We start from the raw sequence: 26,007 nt of genomic DNA, 5'->3' as shown, positions 1-26,007 counted from the left end.
GAAGAAAAAGTATTTCCCTTCAGGTAGGGTGGCGGGCGTGGAACCACCTTTAAGATGAATACAATGGTTATTTCTTCTCTCTTTTTTTAAAATGCTCTGTCTTCAAACAAAGCAACTGCAGGAAGATTGGCAACTTCCGTGAGTGTGCATGTAAATGTTTACACGGTAGCCAATTCTCAAATTTTATTAGAATTTTATATGCCCCAGGAACTATGAAATTACACGATGACTGTACCCTTCAGAAGCTTGCATCTAGGCAGAGAAAAAAACACTATAGCTTCTATTCTGACAATGTCATTGTCAGCAAGAGTGGCTTTGTCATAGTTCTCCATAGCACTAAGGAGAGGGACTTGTTGCCCTTTAATTTATTTCAGTTTTCCAATTTATTGACTATCTAACAGCAGCTGATAGGCTTGCCAGTCCCTATTGACTTATATTTTAATAAACCAAATAACAAAGAAACTTTAATTGGTCAAACTATCAGAGCTGTACGTTATTAGTTCAAATGCATTCATGGGATTTTCTTTTCAAATGTCACTGGGATTAAAATAACAGGAAACCGGAGATGGAAGCATTAGAAAGGGGTAGATTTTGGCAGCTGCATGTGCCTACCCTGCTACAGAGGACATCCTGAATGTAATGGTTATTTAAGAAGATGGGGGAAGGGGAAAACAGAAATTCCAGGACTAAACAAACATCACAAAGAGAGCAACCTTTAGTGGTTGGCACTGAATTCTCTGTCTGTAGAAAAATGGCAACCGGTAGGTTTAAAATAAATGAAAACGTTCTAATATGCATCCTAATGTAAATCATGAGTAAAATAACACCTCGTGTACACATCTTGCAGACCACTTATAATCAAAATTATCTGCTTAATAAGAATAATTATGCTTACTTTGAGGTAAATAGGTACATTTAATTAAGTATTCTAGTACCTAATGCAGAAAAAACTATTGGAGTTTTGGAAAGCCTCTTTTGCCTCTCTTGAAGAATCTAATTTTCCTACTAGTAGTATAGCTCATGAAGGAAAACATGATCTTAGGACATCAGTCTTTAAAAATGCCTCCTCTGATTTCTACTGAAGCTACTTTTGGTAAACATTTCAATTCCCATTTTCACTAAATTGTCAATCCTTTCCACGAAAATGAGAAATATGTAGCAGGTCAATTTTGCTAAAAGGCTTCTAAGTCTCCTTCATAAGTCTCTCTGATGTTTCACTGAAGAACAGTCTATTAAATTCTTTTTAGTTAAGGGGGGAAAAAAAAGTCTTCTGGGGACTTGAACACAGAATTACAAAGACCACAAGGCCGGAGTTTCATTTTTATTAGCGATTTGGTTCAAACCTTTTTTTTTCTTTTAACAAATTTTGATCTATAGACCTGACTACATAAAGTTGTAAAACAGGCTATGAAACAACTGTTTTATTCTCCCAGGTTATGTGGAGTGAAGCCAAACATATGGCAAACTATACTATTACAGAAGAATTTGGATGCATGATTTTCTCTTATGTGTACTATTTTCAATCTCTCATTGGCCCATAGCAGGAAGCCAGCTGTGAGGGTGGCGAAGCAGTTACCTCTAGGAGGACATGCATATTCAGACACATGCCTTGGTGGCCACTTATAATTATAAGCAGTTTATATGAGGTGTTTTACAGGGAAAGGTAAAGTGTAAAAAAGAGCTTGATGAGCCGTTTGCTCCTAGGTAGCTCAGACGTCCAGGAAGAATATTTAATTCCCACCCAAGATGCAAAGGACCAATGAAACACGCGAGAAGTGAGAAGTGCCCGCGACCTACCACACAGAATCCAGACCCGTCCATGCACTCGTTGGAATTCCCATTACAGTCACAGGGCAAACATTCTCCTGACTGGGAGAGAAAGAATCCGGCGCCACATTTCTGAAACAGACACAACAAAAGCATTTTCATTCTTGAAAAGATCAATTTTGGTTAATATTTTCTGAGAAGTATGAGGAGATGATTATTAAACTATCTCAATATTTTTTTACAAAACATACTAAAATATTTATACTACCATCCAGTGATAGATGATATATATCCATTATTTTTGTTCTATATTTTTTCCCTCTTCTTTCACCATTCAGGAAAATAGAAATATCTTTAACATTGTCCCATTACTGTAAGGAAGAATAGGAAGATTTTATGTGACAGTAAAAAAGAAGAAATTTTCTCTTACAAAAAACAAAACAGAAAACAAAACCATGACTATTAGGGTAAAAGAACTACATCATGCTCTCTATAAATAAAAACTTATGGCTTCAGAAATTATTGACTATGGCATAACAACTTAGAGCTGTGTCTTTCTTTCATAAACTCGGGCTCTTAAAAATTCTATCTTTTCAGATCCTAAAATTTTAAAGGGCAGGTCCTGTGTGGGTACCGTTCATGTGTTTCATTTATCTCTCATAACTCTGTGAGGAACACATTATTTTCTTTCATTCTAGTGATGAGATCACTAGACCCAGAGGTGCTAAGTGGGTCATGTCAATGTCAAACCATCTTACAATGCATTAGTCCTACAGCACAGCAATGAATTAATTGCCCACCCCAAATGTCACTAGTGCTTCAGCTGAGAAACTTTGTGAGATTGTTCCTGGTTTAAGCTATTGGTTTATAGGTATGTATTTTATGTTTCTTCAGAATATCTCAATGATATAAGGCAGAAATGGCCTTATAAACCTAGAAGTCCACTCCTGGTGTACTAGACAGGTTTACAGCTAAAGAATTCCAGACAGATAAGAATCTGGGTTGTTTCTACCAAATCTACAGAGTAGATTTCACATCACATCCTCTTCTCCCTCCAAACTGACCATTGTAGTTTGTACTGTTTTGGCTACCAGGTAACTTTTCATTATGTCTGGCTGAAGCCCCTTTGACAGTTATGCAAAAACATTTCCTTTTGCTTTTTTTTCTGTAAAGAAGAAAAACAAACAAACCACTAGACATTATTGACAGTATAAAATACCACAGATTTGGATCCTAAAACTAAAATCTAATATATTCCATTTGGATAAAGTTTAATAGAGTATAATGACATTTGTCCATAAAGAAAAGTCAAAGAAATTCCATTTACTAAGTGAGAGAGAGAAGGCTGAGAGAGAACCAATTTATAGTTTATAATGGAGTTTGTTGTTAACAGTAAGCCATTTGCCCAGCTTCCAATCAGCAACAAAAGAGAGGAAAAAGTGCTAAAATTTCAGCAGAAAACATTTAATTTAAACCAACTAGTTTCAGGTTTTTGATTTTTGTTTCAAAATATTGAAAATACATGTTTTTATTGTGATGCAGTGTGTGTATATACATATATGCACATACATATATACGTATATGTATACGCATACATATATATGTGTATATATATATATACCTTTTTTCTGAGTTAAATATACATTTCAGAAAAAAGATCCACAAAACAATAATTACCCTTACTATGTGCCATGTATCTTAAACTTATTCATTTTATTCTATTATTTTTAAAACTATATGCTAGTCATAAGACATAAAATTGACTTGATGATGCATGAATGTGTTTCTGCCTGCAGTTTGACAAGAGGAGGGTTTTAATGTTAAGAGGCGTGGATAAGAGTAGTGAGGGGCTTAGTAGTAGTCATCTCAGTAGCCTCCAAGAGAGTTATCTCTAAGCTCTCTAAATGATCATATTACAGACATCTGGGGACCTTCTGATTCATTAATTCTGATGGTAAAGTCAAAGAATCTCTATTTTTTATAAGATAAATATTGTATTTTTTAAAATTTACTTATTTTAATTAATTCTTTTCCCTCTAGCTTTATTGAGATATAATTGACATATAACACTGAGTAAGTTTCAGGTGTACGATATGTTGATTTAATACACGTATATACTGCAAAATGATTACCACTACAGCATTAACTAACATCTCCATCATGTCACATTATTACATTTCTTTTTTTGTGGTGAGAACATTTAAGATTTAATCTCTTTGCAACTTTCAAGTATATAATATAGTATTATTAATTATAATCATGGTGCTGTACATTAGATATCCAGAATTTGTTAATCTTATAACTGAAAATTTATACCCTTTGACCAATCTCTCTCCCTTTCCTCCACTCCCAGGCTCTGTAGCCACCATTCTGGTTTCTATGAGTTCTAATGAGTGGAGCAGAGATTGGAGGTGTATTTGCACACTGGTGGTGGCAGGGAGTCTGGTAGTGACGTCTGGAAATAGTACATGAAACGATACACTTGTCCCATCACCTATAGTAAAGACCTTCCTATGGCCCAAGGAATTAAGTTTCAGTAAAAGCATTTTAAATTGATATCACTTCAAGTCTTTTAGGCATTTCCTGCAGCTCTTTCTTCTGAAGAAGACAAAGAAAATTAAGATTTGCTCTGAATAAATGCATCATGTTGAATATGGTGGTGGTTAATCCCTTATATCCCTGAGGTCCTGGCTCAATTAAAAGACTCATTTTTTAAAACAAAAATAAAATTGTTACAACATAGAAAAAACAAACAAAAAACAACAAAAAAAATGGTAAAATTTATATTTTAAAATAGCTTTAGATTAACAGAAAATTACAAAGGATTTGCATTTTTAAAAGTCTCCCAAACATTTCAGTGTGCAGCTGGGTTTGGATGGACTACTTCGAAGCATCACTCACAGTCCCTGGTACATGTTAATTGCACAATGAATGCTTGTGATTTTAATGGTTTGGATCAGGATATGAAAGCTGAGGCATATGCGCTATTGGAAACCATTGGTTTATACTGCTAGTCCACCCGCTGCTCTCTGTTAGTGCTGGATTTGGTCTCCTATCTTTCTCAGCACAGTCCAGGCAGTCGCTGCCTAGACTGGATGGTGTGCAAGATGAAATTTTTATGTTATGCCAGGTTTAGGAGGAGACTTCACTTTGAGAATCTGTCATTATCCACTTATCCACTCCCCAGCCTACAGTTCCAACTTTGTTTGAAGGATGACTTGGCTCTGGTCTCTTATACTGTGAGAGACAGGAAGAAAAAGGGAGGCAGGGATAAGGTTATAGGGAGCAGTCATTTGGCCCCCTGCCGAGAATGTGAGGTTGGGAAACCTGGGTAACTCCTTTCCTGCTGGGTTTTTTACACCTGAAAGGATTATTGTTTCTAATTCAACTATCCAGAAGGGAGGCATCATTTAAAAATTCACATACCACATAGGCTAATAGAAGCCTTGGGCAAGGGGAGATTATGATGCCATTAGTAGAGCCCATGAACTTGGATTCCTTGGACCTTGTTGGGGGAGGAAGAAACTTTCTTCTATCCGTCTAGTTTATTTTGGCTGGTCTAATAATCAAATTAACATGAGACAGATTAACGAGAAAAAATAACCAAATTTAATTACAAACGTATATGGAAACCCTACATTTGTGAGTGAGTCAGAGACCCTGTGTACATGAGAGGTACAGAGACAGAAAGGGAAAATGAGGGATATATGACATTTTGAGCTAAGGATGAGTGAGGTAAGGCACCTTGGGGCTTTAGAGGGAAGGAAGGTCATGCTCAGGATAACAATAGCAGATGTTCAGTAATTAGAAATTCACCCTGCCCTACAGATAGCTCATAAAAGGTTATTTCTGGTGGTAACTCTTATTATGGGCAAGGTTCTTAATTTAAATTCTGTAAGGGAAAAGTAAAATTTCATCATGGGCTTGCAGTGTCTTGATTGTCTTTGGCTCAAAAGAATTTCTGTGCTAAAGTGTCACATTTTGGGGAGGCCTGTTTTGAACCCCTACCACCTTGTGTTGTAGAGAAGATGCCTTGGTAAATTGTTAAGGGGTTCGAGAAAGTTTGAGTATCCTCAAGGAAGAACGATTTAAGGTGTTTTTTAAAATGTAGAAACGTTTCTCACTTTTCCCCCCATAAAGTTCTGTTAGTTTTTACTATCTCTTTTTGAAATTCTATAGGAACTGGAGAAATTGACCTATATTGCATTATTAAAAGGTGTATATTTTCAAGAATAAAAGCAGGGACCTTTTTTTTTTAGTTTTCCCGTTGGTTAACAATTTCTTCCCTAAATAATTCTAAGACTTGTGCTTTTTAGAGGGCTGCAGAAGCTAAATAGTTTTCCCATAAATTTTTAAAATAGTGTCTGTCTGCTTTCTGTTAGAATAGGCACCAGAATTTATTAAACAAAGATGGTGTTTGTGTATACATTTGTGTATGTGAGCAAGAGAAGGAGTCTTACAATCAATTTTTCAGCGCCACACTGAATCCTCTTGGGCACATGAGAAGATGGACCCACAGCAGACAACTGTATAAACACATGGGAGGCTGATCTCAGAGAGTGCTCAGAGGATTTGTACCTTCTGAGATGGTGCTATGGTCTTTAAAAACGTTGATAATAATAATGAGGATAATAATGATGAGGACGACAATTATAATTTAGTTACCACTTATTGAAGGCCTATGTACCAAGTATTGCGATAAGTGCTTTATCCATGTTATGATATTTTTTCTTCATAACAACTCTGTGAATTAGATATAACAACCTGCATGTTTTTAGAAATTAACAAACTGAGGTTCAGAGAAAATTAGGAATGTATCCAATGTTACATAGCTTTGTAAGAGGTTCAGACTGATCCAAATCTTATTTTTTCTTTTACTATGATATGCTGGACCTCATAAATAAATAGATAGATAGAGAAACAAAGTTTAATTAATCGAACATAAAATATACCATGTTTAAGTCACTGCATTAGTCATATTGTAGAGTTCTCTTATTTTACCCCACAAGAGCCCTTTGAGGTATGTTCTATTATCTTCATTTTATAGATGAGTCTGTAGCTTACAGAAATCTTTACTCAGACTGAGTAACACAGATAAGAAGTGGTGGACCCAGCATTTAGATTCTTTGTTTGACTCTCAAATTGGATTTCTTAACCATCTGGTATACCATTACTACATATTAACCAAACCCTTCTTGTTGGGCATTTAGCTTATTTCCAAATTTTTGCTCTTACAAACATTCCAAAGCAAGTGGAAATGGATAAAAAATGTGAAATTCCTCCTTTAAACCCCAGAAAAAATTTTTTTTAAAATGGATAGATACATGCTTAAAAATGTATAAAGTCATTAATATATGAAAACACTTAAACAGGGATATTTTAAACTATTTCATTTTAATCAATTAATTACTTGCCATTAAATCATTTTTAGACTTTTTATAGCTCTCCATTATTAAGCTGCTCTATTATTACAGCTTGCCTCCTGTGCTAACACTAAGATTAGATTAATCAGTAACATTTACTTCTGCTTTGAAGAATAAGTAAAAGTTTCCATTTGCTTACTTTGTTATGATTAGTGTGATGTCTGGCTTGGAGTAAAAATCAATGTATGCGTAACTTGATTAAGTTTGTATTTTATAGAAACTAGAATTAGATGGAACTTTAATGTGGTATAATCCACATGCCAATTACATTCAAAGGAACTGGGAATGACAATATATGTTGATATCATTGCAAAAGGCATTATATCCAGAGGTCCATCATATAATCATAACTATTAATGATTTTATAAGATATAATTATAATGAAGTAAGATTGTTTTTCAATAAAGAAGGTAACATTTATACAGCTGATTGATCATTTTTGTCCTCATTTGAAGAATTCATCCTGAGAACACTAGACTTAAACTAATGGTATTGTCATTATACAGAAAACTTTTAAATTTTCTTAAAATTCTTAAATCATGTCCAGTATGCATCCTTTAGGTGGGGCAAACTTCTAAAAGTCAGTTGGCGTTATTAAATAAAGTGAGTATTGAGCTAAGTAATACCAGTTTAGGTTGAAAATTTTCCCCCAAATCTCACAGTGTTTTCCAAACACTGTCACCGAGGAGCTAATTAATTGGCCGCAAGCCACTACTTTTGCATGGATATTAAATTTCTGAGAGCTTCAGAATTTCTGTTAAAAATACTGATTGACTAATTTAATAGCATTCTCTAGAAATCTAAGGTCCCCAAACACCCATTAAAACAAACCAGCCAAAAACTGACAATGGCAAAAATTTACTGGATTTAGGAGAAGCCTGAAATTGTCACCTAAGGGTATGAGACATTTCGAGATCTCTGAGTAGGTATTTATATCTCAAAAAAAATCAGAACCTAATCTCCAGCTTCAACAAACAACAATGAATTAAAACAAAATTCCATTACAAAGTAAACACTTTACAGCCCTGAGACCTATTCTAATAGGATTTGACCTATAATTAGAATAGATATTTGCATTGTATCTTCAACCAAGGATCTACAAACATTTTACAAATATTGGCTCCTATTGCTTTCTGAATTAACTTCTAGAATTTTCCTTCATCAGCTTTTGCTTTTATTTACTGAGGCTCGATGTAGAAAGCATTAAAAAACGAACAAACAAACAAATGAAAACGCTGAATTCACTTGGTCTGGAGTCATTGCTAACTTCCAAATTAATATTCTTTGAATTTAACTGCTCACAGTCAATTATCTTTGTTTTCCAGCTTAGGTTTTCGTTTTCTTGTGTACATTACGAATCCACGGTTTTTTTTTGTTTCCAGGCAGCAATGATTTTAGCTTTAGTTTTAGTGGATTCCATTTTTTGTTTTAGTAAATAAGTCAGCTTAAAATTTAGTCACTTTAATATTGCCTGTTATGCTTACTTGGGAGCTAGAGCTGTGTGCCTTTGCTTTGTGTCTATGGGTCTTGCACAATGCTGACGTCCATCTGCTTAAAACTGAGCAGACTCAAGAATCAGATATTATTCAGGGACCTTCAGTGGGACCAATAGGTCAATTTAATCTATTCAAAAAATATCAATTGAGCTTTTGCTGGAGAGGAGCGACTTCTGAGAATATATGAATTTATTACATAGGTAGGCAGCTCACAAGCTATTTTTTTCTGTGGCTATAAAAATAAAAGATAAAGTGTCTAGGGTGCAAAACGGTCCTGAATTAAGCTATTAATAACTTTTGGCTTTACATTTTTTCACTTAGGGCTTAACAAGTCCTGATTGTTCACATACAAAACCGTACTCAAAGTGTCAAAATAACTTAAATGTATTATGCAATGTGCTCCAGTTAGTAAGAAATGGGCTTTTTGATTGGTCTTACTTGACTATGGAGAGAATTACCCATGTATCTTCCTTTAATTTTTGGGTCTCCTTAAAATCTTGCTTACACAACTGAAATTCTCCGCATTTCAAAAGGCGAAGTTAATTTTTAGATTTTGATAGTAATTTCACCATAGCCTGATTGGGAAAGTGGTTTCAGCATTCCTCAGAAGTTTATTCAGTTCAAAGGTATTCCTTCTTAGGACTGGCAATAGTAAAAAGCTAGACTGTAAGCTAAATACAAACATGGGTGCTGGTTTCTCCTAGTTAGCTCTTGGAGCTCCCTTCATGTTATTGCTTAGGATCCCTGTCTGCCATGCCTTGGCTAGCTCTCAATTTAATTGCCAAATGAGATAGAGACAATGATTCACGTCCCAAGGAATTTTGAGGAGTACAGAGCTGTCTTGACCAAGGTTAAACCAGATCCCTCCATTTTGGAGAGTGGAGAGGTATTTATCATGGCATTTACATTGTATTTATGTGGACATTCTTCAGCACTCTGAGCTTTATGCATATTCTCTTGGGGGCAGAAACCAGTGCTCCACCCAAAGATCTCAAAATACTGTTATCAAACTCTGCTCTTGATCAAACACTTATTTGGAATTTAGATACCGAAAGACTATGATAAAGTACTTACTACACTTGCTAATACATAGCTTTCTCTAGTTGCATAACAACTAAAAGGCTCAAACAAGAAAATTTAGAGTCCTAAAGCCATAAAGATTTTCCTTCTAAAACATTCATGAATACAGATGAAAATTTTAAAAATTTCTCCTCGAAAAGTTAAGTTGCTCATTTATAGTTGCAATTGCCACTTATATAACGTAATGGAGCTTTAGTGGTGCCCTTTCGTTGTGAAAAAACTCTCCTGCTAACATCTGGCTTTCTGCTCTGGATCTCCTCACATCGCCTCATGTAGCTCGTTCTTTTCACTCCTTGCCTTCCAAGCTATGGTTACACAACACAGCCTCTGCCAGATTTTTTTTTTTTTTTTTTAATATCTGAAAACTGACTCAGTTTTATTTAATTTACTAGTGCAACTGCCATGGACACATTTCCAAGAAAGGAAGAGATGCGGACCACAAGCCTAGCTGTAACAACGCGTAAAAAGAAGTGACATCAGAGCTACAGGCATTTAGGGGATTTTGATACGACTCCTTAACCACTTAGAGCAGGAATCAATGTTGTGAAATGACAGACATCTCTGTCATTTCCATCTGGGTTTTTATGAATAATAACAGCTAATATTTATTGACAGACACCGGCCACTGAGCTAAGTGCTTTTTATAGACATTACAATTTGATCATTATCGTTTAATGGCCCACAGTCGTGCAGTTGTCTGCCAAAATTACCTTTTCTTTTTACAAGAAGTTGTGAGGTTTAATTGTCTATATACTGACAATGGCTTCTTTTGAGTGTGCTCAGGAAAGGCAGCAATGCTTTCTTGGGTGGATTGTCTGGTTGGAGTGTTTCAGCAGTTTCTATTAGTAAATGTACCTGCTTCTGTTTTGTGAAACCCACATGCACTTCAGTGCTACACTCACCCTGGACCACTCAAGACACAAAGCAGAAAGTGAGTGGCAGAACATGGCTTTCTTTCCTTATACTCTCCTCCAGGGGTTTATGCATCACTGAAGAAATGCCATTGTGAATTAGTAGGAAAGGAGAAATGCATTCCAAACCTCTACTGTACCCATTTATGCTCAGGAGATAATCTTGCTTCCTCTTTCAGTAAGAAAATAGAGGCCAATGGGTGGAAAATCTTACAGTACTTCTCTTCTCAAAATTCACCTTTATCTTGACTCATCCTAATGTCCTCTGCCCATCTCAGAGAAGGTAGCAAGGACTAGCCCTCTAGCTGTGCTTTGAGAACCACACACCTGTGACCTGTAGATCCTGTTGCATCACCTAGCCTCCCTCCTTCACATACCATCCACCTCTTTACACCCACAGGGGTGAGAAGAGGCAGAGTTCAATTAGATGGGTCTTGTGTTGGATGAGCCTTGACTTTGTCCCCTGGGCTCAGATTCTAAGAACACCTTCCAACAGCTCTGCTTGCCTTCATTTTTTCCCTCTTTCGCCCAGCCAAGCTTCTTGGGTAAGAACTCAATCACACTGGCTCTGCTTTCTTCATGCCAATCTGTGCCTTTATCCACTGTCTGGCTTCTGCCTCCACTGTGCCACTGAAACTGACAAACTGTTGGGTGATGTCTTTATGCCTTGGCTTTTCCAATATTACTTGTTTTCATTTCAGTACTTAACGGTGTTGAATTCTCTCCATAAAATTCTCTCTTCTCTTGGTTTCCAGGACAAATCTCACTTAGAATTTTTCTTTTGCTTATTTTTCATGGTATTTTTGGGGGGTGGAGGGCAGAAGAGAAGGTTGCTCCTCTTCTTCTGTTGTCTCGCCATTGTTGTTCTCCAAGATAACTTCCTTATTCCCTTTTTCCTATCTGCACATTTTGTGTACACAATTCCTGATGTCAATCTCTCTCACAGTTTCATTCTGGTGACTCCCAAATCTTTCTACATATCCCTGATCCCACTCTTTTATGCCACACTCTCGTTTCCATTGCCTGTTAGTTAGACAGGTCCATTTTCAGCTCTATAGGCACAAAGAATTGAATATGTCCCACACTGACCTTATTATAGTCTCTCCCTAATCTGTTTTTCTCCTTATGTCAGATCTCAGTTAATGATAAAAATTATAGAACATACAAGGAAATAGTAATAGATTAGTGCTTCTAAATTACATTAATGTATTTTTTAGTAATGGAGTTTTGGGAAATGCTTCCATAAGAGCGAACCTTGCAAGGATCAGAGAATGGTTTCCACATAGAATGACACACAATTTAAGTACTCAAGTTCTGTGTCTTCCTTTTTACAATCACAGTGCTATCATTGCTTATTTCAAATCTATGGTTTAAATTCAGGTAGATGAAGTACCGCAGAGGGTAGAGTTTTAAGTTAGAAATGACCTTACATAATTCTGAACTGTTATAAATTTACTCTCCAAACTAATACCTCTATCCGTGCTGGGGTGGATTGTGGGCCTATAAGTTTGTTGAATTAATTTCTGTGTAGAATACAATGTTTATTAAAGGTTAAATAACTGGAATGTGCTAATTTGAAGCTTACATATTTGTTATATTATTAAAACTCGACAGTAACCACAGCAGCTGCTTAGAACTTAGGTGACAAGATTTTTTAGGGAAGAGAATTTTGTCACTGACATTGTTTAGAATTGCTGGCACAGGGTGATAATAAAAAACAGACTGAGGTTTAGTAAATTTTATTATTGTTTTTAAATTTTCTACACACAATGTGTTCCTGGGTTAGACTGTTCACATCTCCTGTCACCCTTTGTACACTGGTACCTCATAGAGTTTACATTCTACCTTTGAGATATTTATCAGGATAATTTTTTCTCTTTGTTCCCAATACCACAGTTTAGTTCAGGATCATGGTGTTTTGCTTCTGGATATTTATAATTACCTCCACTCTACTCTCTTAGTCATCAGATTTTCTCTCTTCCAGACCAATTCTCATTACCAAAATTAAAAAGAAAAACCTTATCATACTACTTTTCTGCTTCAAACCTCCCATTGGCTTTTTATTCATTGCCTATACGAGTAAATAACTTTTCTTTGCATGATACACAAGGCTTCTCTTTTATAATCCAGCTCCTACCTATTTCTTTAGGGTCAACCTCTGCTCCCTCTTCTCCATTAAAGCACCTATTCTCTCCTTACCCTCTCACCCAAATATGTCATTCTCTTGGCCATGTTGACTTTGCACACATTGTCACAGAGGCTTGGGGAGACTTTCTCCCCTCTAACATCTGTGAATCCTTTCCTTAGTCTCAGATTTTGCTGTGTATCCTCTGTGCACACATGTTACTTTGCACATACTTCATTAGAGCACATAGAACATGCTATTATAATTTTTAATTTATACTCCTGTATCTCTGAAATCACTGTGAACAACTTGAGTATCTTATTCATCTTTGTATCCTCATTACCTGTAAGAGTGATTAGCAAATAACTAGTAGATGTTAAAAATATGTTAGTTGAAAAATAGATTTGAATCTGTAAGAGTGAACCAAGTGAGGACAAATCATGTAAAAACTTTGGAGAGCAATTTAGCAAATCTCGCAAGTGAAGCTCTCCAATCATGAGTGAACCTTTTAATTATAATATTGAAAAAAAAAAAAGCCTGCCGCAGAATCAAAACAATACAATATTTATATTACATTCAAAAACATGCAAAATAATGCTATGCAATACATTGTGTAGGGATACATGCATACAAAGAAAAGTATAAAGAAATGAATGGGAATCTAAGAAATCAGGCAGTTTAAGGGTAAAGAAGGGTAAATGAGGTTGAAGAACATGACCTTCAATTATATTGGCATTATTTTATTTCTTAAGCTAATAGAGGGAATAAAATATTTATGAAAGAATGAAAGAAAAAAAGAAGGAAAGAAAGAAAAAAAAGAGAAGAAGAAAGGAAAACAAAAGATCCCACTTAAATTGTCTGGATATTAGATTTCCACATCTGGACCTGGTGGTATCTCTAAAACACCATCTCTAGGAAGTGACTAATGTGGTCTTGACAATAGATTCAGATGCTTGTGTATAATTTCCTTAACTTCCTTGTTATTCACTTTATATACCATTATTATACACAGTTCAGTAATAAGCATAAGAACATTCCTTATTTAATTTGTTCTTCCTTTGTTTTTTATCATACAGCTAGCAGCAACCTCATCCTCTGTGGAAGCCTTTTGCATGTCTGTATCTGTCTCAGTTAAGGCATATATCAAGCTACTTGTCCAACCTGGGGGACTTTTGGGGTGCTTATTTATTCTAGTTGGGACTTACTAACTTAAGGCACAGGTAAAAGATTCTCAAAATAGTGCACAATACTCTCATTTCCCATTGCCTGAGAAACTAAAATGTTAAAATCCAAGTGAGAGGGTTAACAGGCTGGTTTTCTGTTCTAAGAAGGGAACTGGGGTCCAAACTCAGAGAGTCCTGTCTCCTCAGGGACAAGACAGCTATTAGTGGAAGCCCCAACCATCTCTGGTTAGACTGGCAGAACATGGTAGAGGGACCCACCAGCTCAGGTTAAAGGTTGCCCTCTCCAGCCAGTCTGCAGCTGAAAAGGGGGACTAGGGAAATATTGTACAGTGGTTCAAACCAAATGAAGCCGAATTGTGGAATTTAGTAATTTGTTCTTATAGTTTTCTAAATATTTTTGGTATAATCTTTTTTCTATTATTCCCTTACATGAAAGTAAATTAATTTGTGAATTGAAACAGCTGGTTGCAACAGATGCTTTTGGAAAGAGTTCCCCCACAGAAAGGAAATGGAAAAAGCCATGAATTTTGAAAGAGGTGGGTGTCATTGGCATAGTCAATCAGTCAGTCAGGGGCCTAGCAGGAAACAGAATTCACTTCGGAGGGCTCGAATGAGGAGAATGAAGATAGAGAATGTATGGATGGTTTGCAGAAGCGTGGGCAGGTTAAGGCAGCAAGAAATGGAGAAGCAATGAGAGCAAAGGCCTATTACCCATGGGGCCCAAAAAGCAAAGAAAGCATGCTACATTAACCCAGGGAGAGGCCAGAGCTGTGGAGGAGAGGCCACCATGGGAACTAAAGTCTTGGGGAGGTTACAGATTTTGCCCAAGAAACAGTGCTGAGGCAGAGAGGGAACAGGACAGAACCGCCTCCTCTCTACCTTCTCTTCCTTTCTGGCTCAGCAAGGGAGCCTGAGTGCTGCAATCTACAGGGATTGGCCTCTGAAAGCAGAGCAAGGAAGGTAGGCAGGCAGGCAGGCAGAGCTAGAATCTTGGGGGAATAAACAGTAGTAGGTGCAGAGCAACCAGCACACCCTCATTCCCAGGAGTGTGGCAGGAGAGGTAACTCAAGTACTATTAGGAAATAATTGACCTTCCAGTTCTTTATCTGAGGACTAGTCGAATGGTCCAGCAGATGTGTGAAATGACAACTGATTGACTTTCTTTCTCAGTCCTAAGCTAACGCCTCTTTCAAATAATCAAGTTGCTCATTTAAAAATGTTAATTTGCCAATTAGAATTGCCCTGAAACAGAAGCAAAGTCAACTTTTGTTAGAAAATTATTAAAGGTTATACCAGACATTGCTGTGGCTATGTGGATTGCAATAAGCTAGGCCAAAAGTTTAAGATTATTTACATCCTGCTTCTTTTTAATCACACCTTCCTTGTGGCCCTAATTCTTACTATCTTCATTAGTGGAGAGCAGTGCATCTCCTTCATGGTTTTTCTCTCAGGGAGCTCTGTTCTTCAGCCTTCCTCAGGTGTAAGACTCTGAAAACAGCAGGCAAAACCATAACCGCAACTCATTATCTCCTCCAACATCCTCAACTCGATTTTGCATTTCATTTAAATTTAATCAGCCCTTGGGAGATAAGTATTCTTTGTTGAAGTGAAAAGATCTTTTTAGCTGTAATTATTCAGAACATTAATTTAGTGGTGACAACAGAATTTTAAGTAGTTCCATTAGGGGCCATAGTCAGGACAAAGCATGGATAAAAATGCCTCTTACAAGACATATTTTTGGAATAGCTAATGAGGGACTGAAAAGAGCTAACAAATTGAATTCTAACCATCTGGGGATTGAAATTTCAGGATCAAAAGATGGATTTCACTTCACATATTTGGACTCTGGTCATAATTTATAATAATCTGAGAAAAGTGACATATTATTCAGTTGACACAGCATATTTTCAGGGAATCCAAACAGATAAGGGTTTGTATCCAAAGGTGGGATCCCTTTCAAAGTTTCTCAATACAATGCAGTAAATTAATTGTTAAATCAAGGAAATTAAGAGCATTTGATACATGGGGGAAATTGTCTTCCAAATGTGTTCTCCCTTTCTTTTTTTTTTCTCCTAATAGTTTATAAATTCTCTCCCTCATCTCCTGCCCCAGTAACATATACCTTTAGATATTTTTTTCTTTAGAATTTGCATTCAAAATTGTCAACATATGATGAAAATCTAGTCTTTGGCATTTTAAAGAAATGCACATGTGTATCCATGCTCAAGCACCCATTTGTCAACTCTGCATCTGGCAGCCAGATATTCAGTAAATATTTGTTGAGGGAATGAATCAATTTCTCCTCCAGATATGTTTGGATTTAGGATATCCCCAGCTTCTAGCCCTCCCTGATTTATCTCCCATGTTCTTTGATGGGAGGCACTACAATCTGTTCTTTACAGCAGCCATAATTCCCTAGAGTTACATCCTTTGGAGACATATGGAGCAGTGGAAAACATAAGATCATCTTGATTCCAGTTCTAGCTCTACCACTGGGTGACCTTACCCAGGTTATTTAACTCTAGGTCTCAGGTTTAACTCTAGGTTTCCCTTTCTGAAAAAAATAGTAATGATCACTGCATTATCTTCTATTGTGCATTTAAAGTCCAATAGAAGAACATAGCAAGGGTTCAGTAGCTATTAGTTTCTTCCCTTCCTTTTGGACGTATATGTGCTAGGGTTATCTGTTTTAAATGGTAGATCTTCAGTGAGCTATAACTCTTTCTTTATGGCACACAGCTCAGCAATGACACCTGCATTATTGGTTCATTGTCTTTTTTCTTCAGAAGACTTAACTCCACAAGAACAGAAACTGGATTTGTCTGTTCTGTCACTGTATCCTCAGCGCCTTGCATAGCAGGTGCTTAATGAATATGTATTGAATGTATCTTGGCATTACAGAATCACAGGATGCCAGAGCTGACAAGGATCTTAGTGGTTACCTCGTCTAACCCCTCATTTTAAATTTGGGAAAACTGAGACCTAGAGAAGTAAGGGGCTTATCGAAAGTCATTTATATACAGCAGGTTGATACCACCCTTAGTGTTCCTTCTGCTAACTGCAGTTTTTGATGATGATGAAGAAGAAAAATCATGTTGAGAATTGTAGGGGTTGTGCTATAACTCACATCTCTTCTGGGGCTGCAAATAGGTCCATACTGTTTACCTCTGCCTTTCCTAGGCACATCTGGGATAAAAATCAACTGCTCATGGTTATCAGATTTATCAAGAATCTCATTAAAGTTATTCCATTAGCACCATCTCCCTTCTTTCACAGATTAGTGCCATGATTATCAAAAAGTCTTAATACAACTCCTAGGCATGGGGATAAGGGGATGGAAATGGAGTGGGATGAAGAAGTGGGGGTGGGTAAAGCAGGGGGAAACACTTTTAAGCTTTGCTCAGGTTTGCTTTGTGTGTGGCTCATTTGAGAAAGGAAACATTGTCCCTCAGCCCTCCCTCCATAATTACTTGGTTTGGCATATGGCAATTATTCTTAATTTAAATATAATAATTTACAGCTGGTGTTTCAAATTTTTTTTTTTTACCAGTTTCTATGTTTGCATATAGAAATGGACTGCAAAGCAAATAATGTAATTACTCATTAGAGAAGGCAACCCTCGGTGGAAGCTGGTCATATAATGTCTAGCTGTGTTCCTGACACCTCCCCTGTTCCATTGAAGGATCTGACAATGGGTCTTGGGAAAGGATGCCCCTTTGTGTAATATACACCAGCATGTGTGCAGGTGTTTCCCCTTATGAATCAGAAGCAGATGTCTGGTTAGGCAGAATGTATGACAGCCTGACACATGTCTGGTCCCACCTAACAGAAAAACTATGACCCATAAATTGTACTATCACTACAATTTTGACTTGGCCATGAAACTAACACCTTCATCCATCAACACTGAGGGAGGCCAGATCCCATAGATGGGCTCAAAACAAGTTCGTGTGTTGACCTTCCATGCTGCCATTGATGCATTTTATGAGACAAATTTTATGAGACAAATGACAATGAGACTCTACTCCAAGTTTTCTTATTTGTAAAACGTGGGCAGTAGAATTCATTAAGGAAACATTTTACATCTTTACTCTGTGTTAAGCATCTAAAAGGCTCAGAAGAATGAACCTTTAGGCCAAGATCAAAGTACTTCAGAATGATAGTCTGTTCAGGGACTCTGATGACAGGGCCATTTTCAAATAGTTCATTAATAAATACATCAAACACCAAATGCTTACAGAAAGCAAAGCAAATGAATTATCATCCTGAACATTTAGCTCCTTAATTTAAGGAACTAACTAAAAGAAAACAAACAAACAAACAAAAAACCCACTTTCCCAACAAATAGTAAATCTCTACTAACAAAATTTTAACTACGATATCATAAGCTACTTCTATTCTTTTTAGAACGTGAATGAAATTCAAAATTGGCACAGAATTTCCATCCTTCATATGTTATTTGGAATTATTTCCTGTGATTTTTCTCCTTAACTTCCCTCCCTTAAGATTTCATTTTGTGATTCGGATAAAATACTGTTTAATTTAAATCTTTATTTCATTCAGTTTTACATTCATAAATGGCATAAATAATCTGCACATTTCTTTTTAGTAAAATTCTGGAACCTAGGTTCAGAATCACTTTATAATCTGATATTATCCGTTTATCGCTTTTAAATTCTGTGCTCAGATAATTGTTGTGATCCAGATAGTTATTCTGTAGAGTGTTTATAAGAGTGAAGGTAAAGTACACAAACTAAAGTGAAAAGAGAATGACTGCAAAGGAGGTAGCAATTCCTAGGGTGCTGCAAATCGATTCTACGCACTGCTGTTTAATGACAACAAAATGATACACATTTGAGAAAGGAAATGGATGGGAAAGGCTGAGACTGTTTGATTTAAAGTAATTCTGTTATCTGTCATTTGAGGGGGGAAAATTGTGCTGACTTTAAAACAATACTCTAGTTACAGATGTTTCCAGACCCCTCTCTGATCCAAGGAAACAAAATACCATTCAGCAACAAGCCCAGATTTAGAGATGGGGCTTGTTCCAATATAAACATTTCTTAGCTAGACCTTCTCCATGAAAGCACATAGTCAATTTTTCCATATACAGTGGGAAAGACAAAGCTTTTAGCTTAAAAGGCATTCTCACCCGCAGTGCAGAGCTCCTGAGACGAATAGCTTAGGAACACCATGGCTCACTAATGATGCCAAGCCAAATGACAATTCGTTCATCAGATTATAGGACAGAATAATGTCCAAATGTACACATACTACAAACAATACTCGGTACTATTTTGGCTTTCAGTATTTGGTATGGTCACATATTCATTCTGGCTCTCTGTTTCATGGGCCACTGTTTACCTGGAGTGCAGTTTAGGGCATGACACAAAGCAGGCATTCAACAAATAACTGAGGAATACATAAGTTATTATTTTTTTTGAGCACTTATTATACTGAAGGCGTTTGGCCAGGCAATTTGGGGAATTGGAAGATGACTCTTGGACACTGTGGGCCTCCAACAGTTTAGTGGGGGGCATTTAAGCTGCATAATTAACTTACTGTGTAGTATGTGGTAGAGAGGCACAGAGAAATGCTGAGTGAAGGGTAGATGACTTTTAACATAGGTAGGGGTCAAGAATGGTTCTTCAAAGGGAGTGGCATTTATGTAGGGTCTTCTGGAAGGAGGAAAGCTGAAGCTGAAAGGCTGGAAAGCATAGAGCATATTTTTAGTCACTCATAAGTTAGAGTGGTTCAAACATATTCCTTCTGTTGTTTAATTGCTTAAAGCAGACATTCTTTACTCCTGATAATCTACTTCAATAAAGGCACCAGATGGAACTAATTTTTCCTACTTGCTGGGACTTTCTTTGGAAGGATTAGTTTAAATCAGCAATTAAACTTGTTTGACATCTTCAGCAACCTTCTGGCTTGCAATGTACCCACTCTCTCTCTACACTTTGTAGATGATATTGGAGATATGCCTTAATCTCTGAAATAAATGTTAGGTATGCCTAGAAGCCTCATTAATTATTTGTGATCACCAGGATTCATAAGTGACTGTCATGTGGCTTAAAAGTTAGGAATTTTGGAATTGATGATAATTTCCAAGTTATTACTTATGCACAGAGAGACTATTATTCAAATATAAAAAGAATATTTTAACTTTAGTCTCTCTTATTCTGTGATGTAATATATTTTGCCCAAAGTGAGATGAGCAAAACAATGACGGTGGAAATACTTGGTTTTGTAGCTCTCTGAGTAGCTACAAGATTGATTTAACTGACTTAGAACCTATCAATAATTAAAGCAAGAACCTGGTGTGCTTGGTTTTCGACACTTTATCATCAATACCCCAGTAATCGAGCAGCTGAAATAGAGCCCAAAACTATCCCCATTTAAAGCTTCACTACTATTTTAGTGTTTTGGTTTTTTTTTTTGAAATTTATAAATTTCTTAGGTAATTTGAACCACGCTCAAAGGAAATCCAAGCTGACTCATGACTTTGAGGAGAAATCATAGTTTCTAAATGAACAAGAGATTATATTAGCAGATTTAGAAAAAAGAGATTATAATAAAAGGAAAATCAAAACAGTTAAAATAATCCGAGATGAAGCTATAATGTCTTAAAACTAAAAAAGAGTCAAATACTTGTTAGTGTTCAAAATAACCAAATAGAAGAGCAGACAAAAAATTTTTCTACCAAAAAAGAAAAAACCCAAAACGCTTATTTCCACTGAACATTTTGATATATTGCAGGTCCAAAAACACAGGCTACAGGAAAAATGTGCTTCATCTGCCAAAATAATCACAAATACTCTTTGAGAGTAAAAGAACTCAGCCCTTCAATAAAACCCAGAGATCTTAAGTACCTTATAAAGAGTGTTATCATTCCCTCATAGAGATTATTACTCTGATCTACAAAGCGATTTCTACCAGCTTATATCCTGTATTACTCTCACTGTATTGAGGAACCTCCTCACATCAGGGACTAAGAGGAGAGAACAGGGATGTTGCTGCTTGTCATTTTGAAAATGAACCTTTGAGTGAGCAGCAGGTTAGAGCTGTCTGTCTGCTTTCCAAAGACCTTCCAATTTTGCTGACCACAAGGGACTGCCCTCCTTCCCCTGCTTCCTCCTGCCTAAACCCTTATTTCTTATCCTCTATTAGACTCAGGGCACATCTAAGCAGATGTTATTCATGGGGCAGTCCCTGGATTTCACTAATTGTAGTTTGACTGGGAATTGGCAGACTTTCTTTGAGAAACAGGCATTATGTATTTCCTTGCTGTTAGAAGAGCTGAGTGATAGCTCTGAAATCAGCAGTGAAAAAGCTCTACAAATAAAATGAAGATGCTGAAACTGAGAATTGTTATAAGGCTGGTTGGGAAGGTTTCCGTGGGGTACAACTGCCAGAGTAGACCACTTTGGTGCTATCACATATTTCATTTTCTTCATTAATTTCTCATATTGCGATTGCTCTGCTACATGATAGGAAAGTTTCTTGAATTCGTGAAGTCATGTGGAAATCTGAAAGATGACTATGTATAGGGGAAATAGCAGACATGATGTAGTTGGGGAATATTTAAAATTAGTTCAATTGTTTTAAAACAAAAGTGTTGTTCATTTTTGAAGTAGATCTTTTTTCTTTCTTCCTTTTAAGATCCCAGAGGTGTGTGTTTATTTTTATATGACTATCAGAAAACTCTAGCCAGAAATTCTAAGGTCTTATTGCACTTGAATGAAAACTTTCTAAGTATAGGTGCTGAAAGCATAGTTTAAGGGATCAATAGCCATGTGGGCCCAAAACAAAAATCTTTGAAATGAAAAAAAGTTATGAATGGTGATTATAAGTTAAATTCACAATTGGGATAAATATATTGACCGAAAGGCCAAGAGAATTTCCAATATTTTAGAAATTAAATTAGTTAGGACTCAAGCACAGATGGTGACATAAGACATAACGAGAAGGTAAACATGGATACGCTCTTGTCTCATCCAACTTAATGTCCCAACACACAGATCACCAGGTGTTTCTCACCCCTATTATTTGTTCTGGTAATGGCATCCATGGTATGTGATGCAGTAAGGCAAGAAGACTGTTCCAAGAGCCAGGAAACTTGGTTCTGGTTCCAGTTCTAAAAACCTGCTGCAGGACCTTGAGGAAGTGACTAAACTTCCAGCTCCAGTTTCCTTCTCTTTCAATGACATCAGTGATATGATGATTTCTAGGTTCTTCCCATGCTAACGTTCTGGAATTCTGTAAAATTTCCTGTTGTTTCAATAAGATTACATGCTATGAGACTTTGGGCAAATGATTTAACATCCCCATGTTTTCATAAATTATATTAACAACCATCTGGTTTGTAAGATGGTTATGGAGAATAAAGGTGGAAATATGTAGGACGACATTTGTAAATCATGAAAGCTTTATAACTATTAATGTTATTTTTCAACTAAGTTAGTAGTCATTGGAAATTTTAATATTTGGCAGTTATGAATAACATTTGTCCAATATCAATAGCTTTTTAAAAGCTGAATGCTTCAAGCTATGGGTAGAGAGATAAAGGAAGCATTCTTAATCCAACAAAAGATCAATTCTCCCTTGGTGTTCTGCATATATGTCATAAAGCAAAATGAAACATGCTGTAGCTTGCCTTTATAAAACTGTGAAACACTTAAGGTGCTATTTTTTTTATTCAAATGAGAAAGTAAAGATAAAATACAGTTTTAATATTCATTTTCTCCCTTTTAATAGACATAACATTCATAGTGGAAGCATTTTGGCCTTTGGAGACAAAGAACCACAGATAGGTGTAATAGTATGTTGAGAGAGGGAAGAGAAAGAATAGCAACTATTTCTTCAGCTCAGGGTGCAGGTAAGAAACTGTGGTTTAGGTTTTAGGATGAGATGATGTTTATGGTGATGGAGTAATTGATTTAGAACCAAGAAATGCTTTGGTTGAAGGAAACAGAGCTCCGGCTTCCTGCTGCCTAGCCTCTCTCACCCCAATAAGAACCAAGCAAACACTTGACCAAAAAAATATCAGCAATCTTAACACCCTAATCTCTTTCTAAAATTCCTTCGTTGTTTTTCTCAGCACTCCCAGGTAATAACTGAGACAAAAGTGGAATTTCCTAATTTCCTAGGAAAGGGCCAAAAATATCAGACAGGGAACAGGAAGCATAAAAATAGCTCTCAGGAGAGCACCAATTGTTTAGAGATTGCTAGCTCATGTTTACAGCTGCTGCAGAGATATCAGAGCATCAGCGGCTCTGTGCCATCAGCACCATGTACTGGCCCTGAGGCAGGTGTGTGTGCTCCTGAGAAAATGCTTCAAAGGCACTTGGTTTGAACAAGATTTTGAATAACATTTTGGAGATCTGTCATTACTTAGACTATCAACTCAGGATCTCCCAGCTTAAGGGTTCTCAAACATTTTAGAGCTAAGATATCTTATTTTTCTCCCCAGTGAAATGTCATGTGAAATTCATCTATAAAACACATTTTTTAAAAAAGAGAAGCTCTGGTTGAAGGAAGCAGAGCTCCAACTTCCTGCTGCTCAGCCTCCCTCACCCCAAATTACCTGAGGCATTTCCATGAAGCCTCAGCGTAAAAGACACTGATTTAGTAGATCTTAAGTTAAAAGGTTTCTGAAGAGATTTCCCTCCCCCGTAATGTAATACATGTCTACAAATACCAGTAGCACCTTTGACCTCTCCATTATACTTGCTCTCCAAACATATGGCAAGTCTTCTTGATGGAATCTCCACAATGACTTCAGTATCTGTTCTCTCCTTTTCAGATCATGGCCACTATCCAAATTAAGACCCGACTCTCTCACCTGAACAATTGCCAAAGCGTGACAGAGGTTACTCTGACTCTAGGCTCTGCTGCCTACTGCCCAATCCATCCAATAGCCTGTTTCCAGATTAATGTGGAGTTTCTTTTCCTCTCTGAAATCTTCAATGGCTCCTTGTTATCCATTTCCACCACTGAGACCACATGCCTTTCTAGGAGAAATTCTGTCTTTTCTTTACTCATCTAGTCTCCTCAGCTTAAATTTTCTTCAGTCTTAAAGATTCAACTCAAATGTCACCTCTCCCATGAAATCACTTGTGAACTTCCCACTAGGAGTGAAACATCCTTCTAAACCCTCTAAAAGTTTTTATAACATATCAATTTAGTTGCATTACACTATTGGTGTACTTGTTTTATCTCTTTGACTCTGTTTTATTCATCTTTGTAGGAAACATCGCATTTGCTTTAAAAAAGATAGTAGGTACCTTTTTTATACATTTTATTTTAATTTTTAATTAATTAATTAAGTTTTTTTTTGATGGTGACATTGAGTAACAAAATCCAGTAAATTTCAACTGTACATTTTAAAAGTAAGGCACATATATATTTACATTGTGTATTCACCTCCCATAGTTAGATTTCTTTCTGTCACCACTCTACCATATGATCCAGCAATCCCTCTACTGGATATTTACTCTAAAGACTGGAAAACTCATATCCGGAAAGATATTTGCACACTGATGTTCATAGCAGCATTATTCACAGTGGCCAGGACATGGAAGCAACCAAAGTGTCTTACAATAGATGATTGGATAAAGAAGCTGTGGTACATATATACAATGGAATATTACTCAGCCATAAGAAGTGATGAAATACTGCCATTTGCGACAACATGGATGGACCTTGGCATAATCGTGCTAAGCAAAATAAGCCAGTCAGAAAAAGTTGAAAATCGCATATCACTTACATGTGGGATATAAACCTAAAAGCAACAAACAAACAGGACAAGCAAACTGAGACTCATGGACATAGACCCCATAGACTAGTGGTTACCAGAGGGTAGAGGAGTGGGGGAAGGGGAGAGGTAGATGGGGTAAAAGGGGTCAAGTAGGTACAGAGAATGTATTGATGCTGATCAATCAAATGTCCCTGTACACCTAAGGAATACAAAGTGACAATATAGGACTTGATGTAATATTTTCCTATTTTACTAAATGAAAAGATAAATTTTTGTGTTTGTTTTGTTTTTAGTTGAAGTTAGTACAGAGGGATAACACTGATTATCTTATTTTATCAGAAGCTCTCTTTTGCAGTTACAAATTACTTTCCCTCATTAAAAAATGAGTAATTGTTTAGTAACACCTGGTAGGTGTTATAGACTCAATTATGTCACTGCCCCCCCCTCCTCAAATTTATACGTTGAGGTTCTAATGTCCAGTGTGAGTGTATTGGAGACAGGGCCCATAAGGTGGTAATAAAAGCTAAGAGAATCCATAAGGGTAAGGTCTTATGTTAATACAACCGGTGTCTTTATAAAAGAGGAAGAGATACCAGGGCTCTCTTTACAGAAGAAAGACCATGTGAGGACCCAGAGACATGGCCGTCTACAAGCCAGAAGGAGAGCATTACCAGAAACCAACCCTGACATCATCTTGATCTTGGACTTCTAGCCTCCAGAACTGTGAGAAAATAAATTCTGTCATTTAAGCCTCCTAGTCTGAGGTTATGGCAGCCCTAGTAAACTAATACAGTGGGCAAAATACTGCAAAACATGAGGCTAGAGGAATAGGAGGAATTGTAGATTCTTGGGCATGAAAATTTGGAGGACCACTACTATAATACATTCCTCTGTCCTAGGTTAACAATGGGCTTCACAAGTGGTACTTCACTAGTCCAGGAGGGCAGAGACTATCAGGCTCTGATCCACACGAAACTATCAGTGCCTTGCATGATGCCTCTCAGCAATTGACTCTTAATCATTATGTGCTGAATGAATAACTAACTTATTACCGATGCATGACATAAGTTATTTGGATATTTTATATACTGGTTAAAAATTTCTAAGAAGGCAGTTAATAGCCTGTTTCTTCTAGGCCCGATGAATTCTTTCTGTTGCTAAACTCCCTTTCTTTTTATATTGTCATTTATAGAAAAAAATTTTTTAAGTGTTAACTGTTTCAAAACCTTCATTCAGTTTTCCTATGATTGACATACTCTGTC

The 26,007-nt window shown here is 36.6% G+C and overlaps 1 protein-coding gene across 1 annotated transcript in view; it reads right to left on the bottom strand.

Moving 5' to 3' along the window:
* The window catches only part of LAMA4 (laminin subunit alpha 4), a 135,571-nt gene that overhangs the window by 98,002 nt on the left and 11,562 nt on the right, over positions 1 to 26,007 (bottom strand). The window contains exon 2 of the mRNA XM_023533378.1: positions 1,798 to 1,899. Coding sequence (XP_023389146.1) covers positions 1,798 to 1,899 — 102 coding nt within the window. The remainder of the gene's footprint in view (positions 1 to 1,797; positions 1,900 to 26,007) is intronic.

The sequence above is a fragment of the Pteropus vampyrus genome, unplaced genomic scaffold, assembly GCF_000151845.1.
Source record: "Pteropus vampyrus isolate Shadow unplaced genomic scaffold, Pvam_2.0 Scaffold101, whole genome shotgun sequence".
In the NCBI taxonomy this organism is placed as follows: domain Eukaryota; kingdom Metazoa; phylum Chordata; class Mammalia; order Chiroptera; family Pteropodidae; genus Pteropus; species Pteropus vampyrus.
The sequence above is the reverse complement of the archived record's forward strand: the minus strand, read 5'-3'. Positions and strand labels throughout refer to the sequence as shown.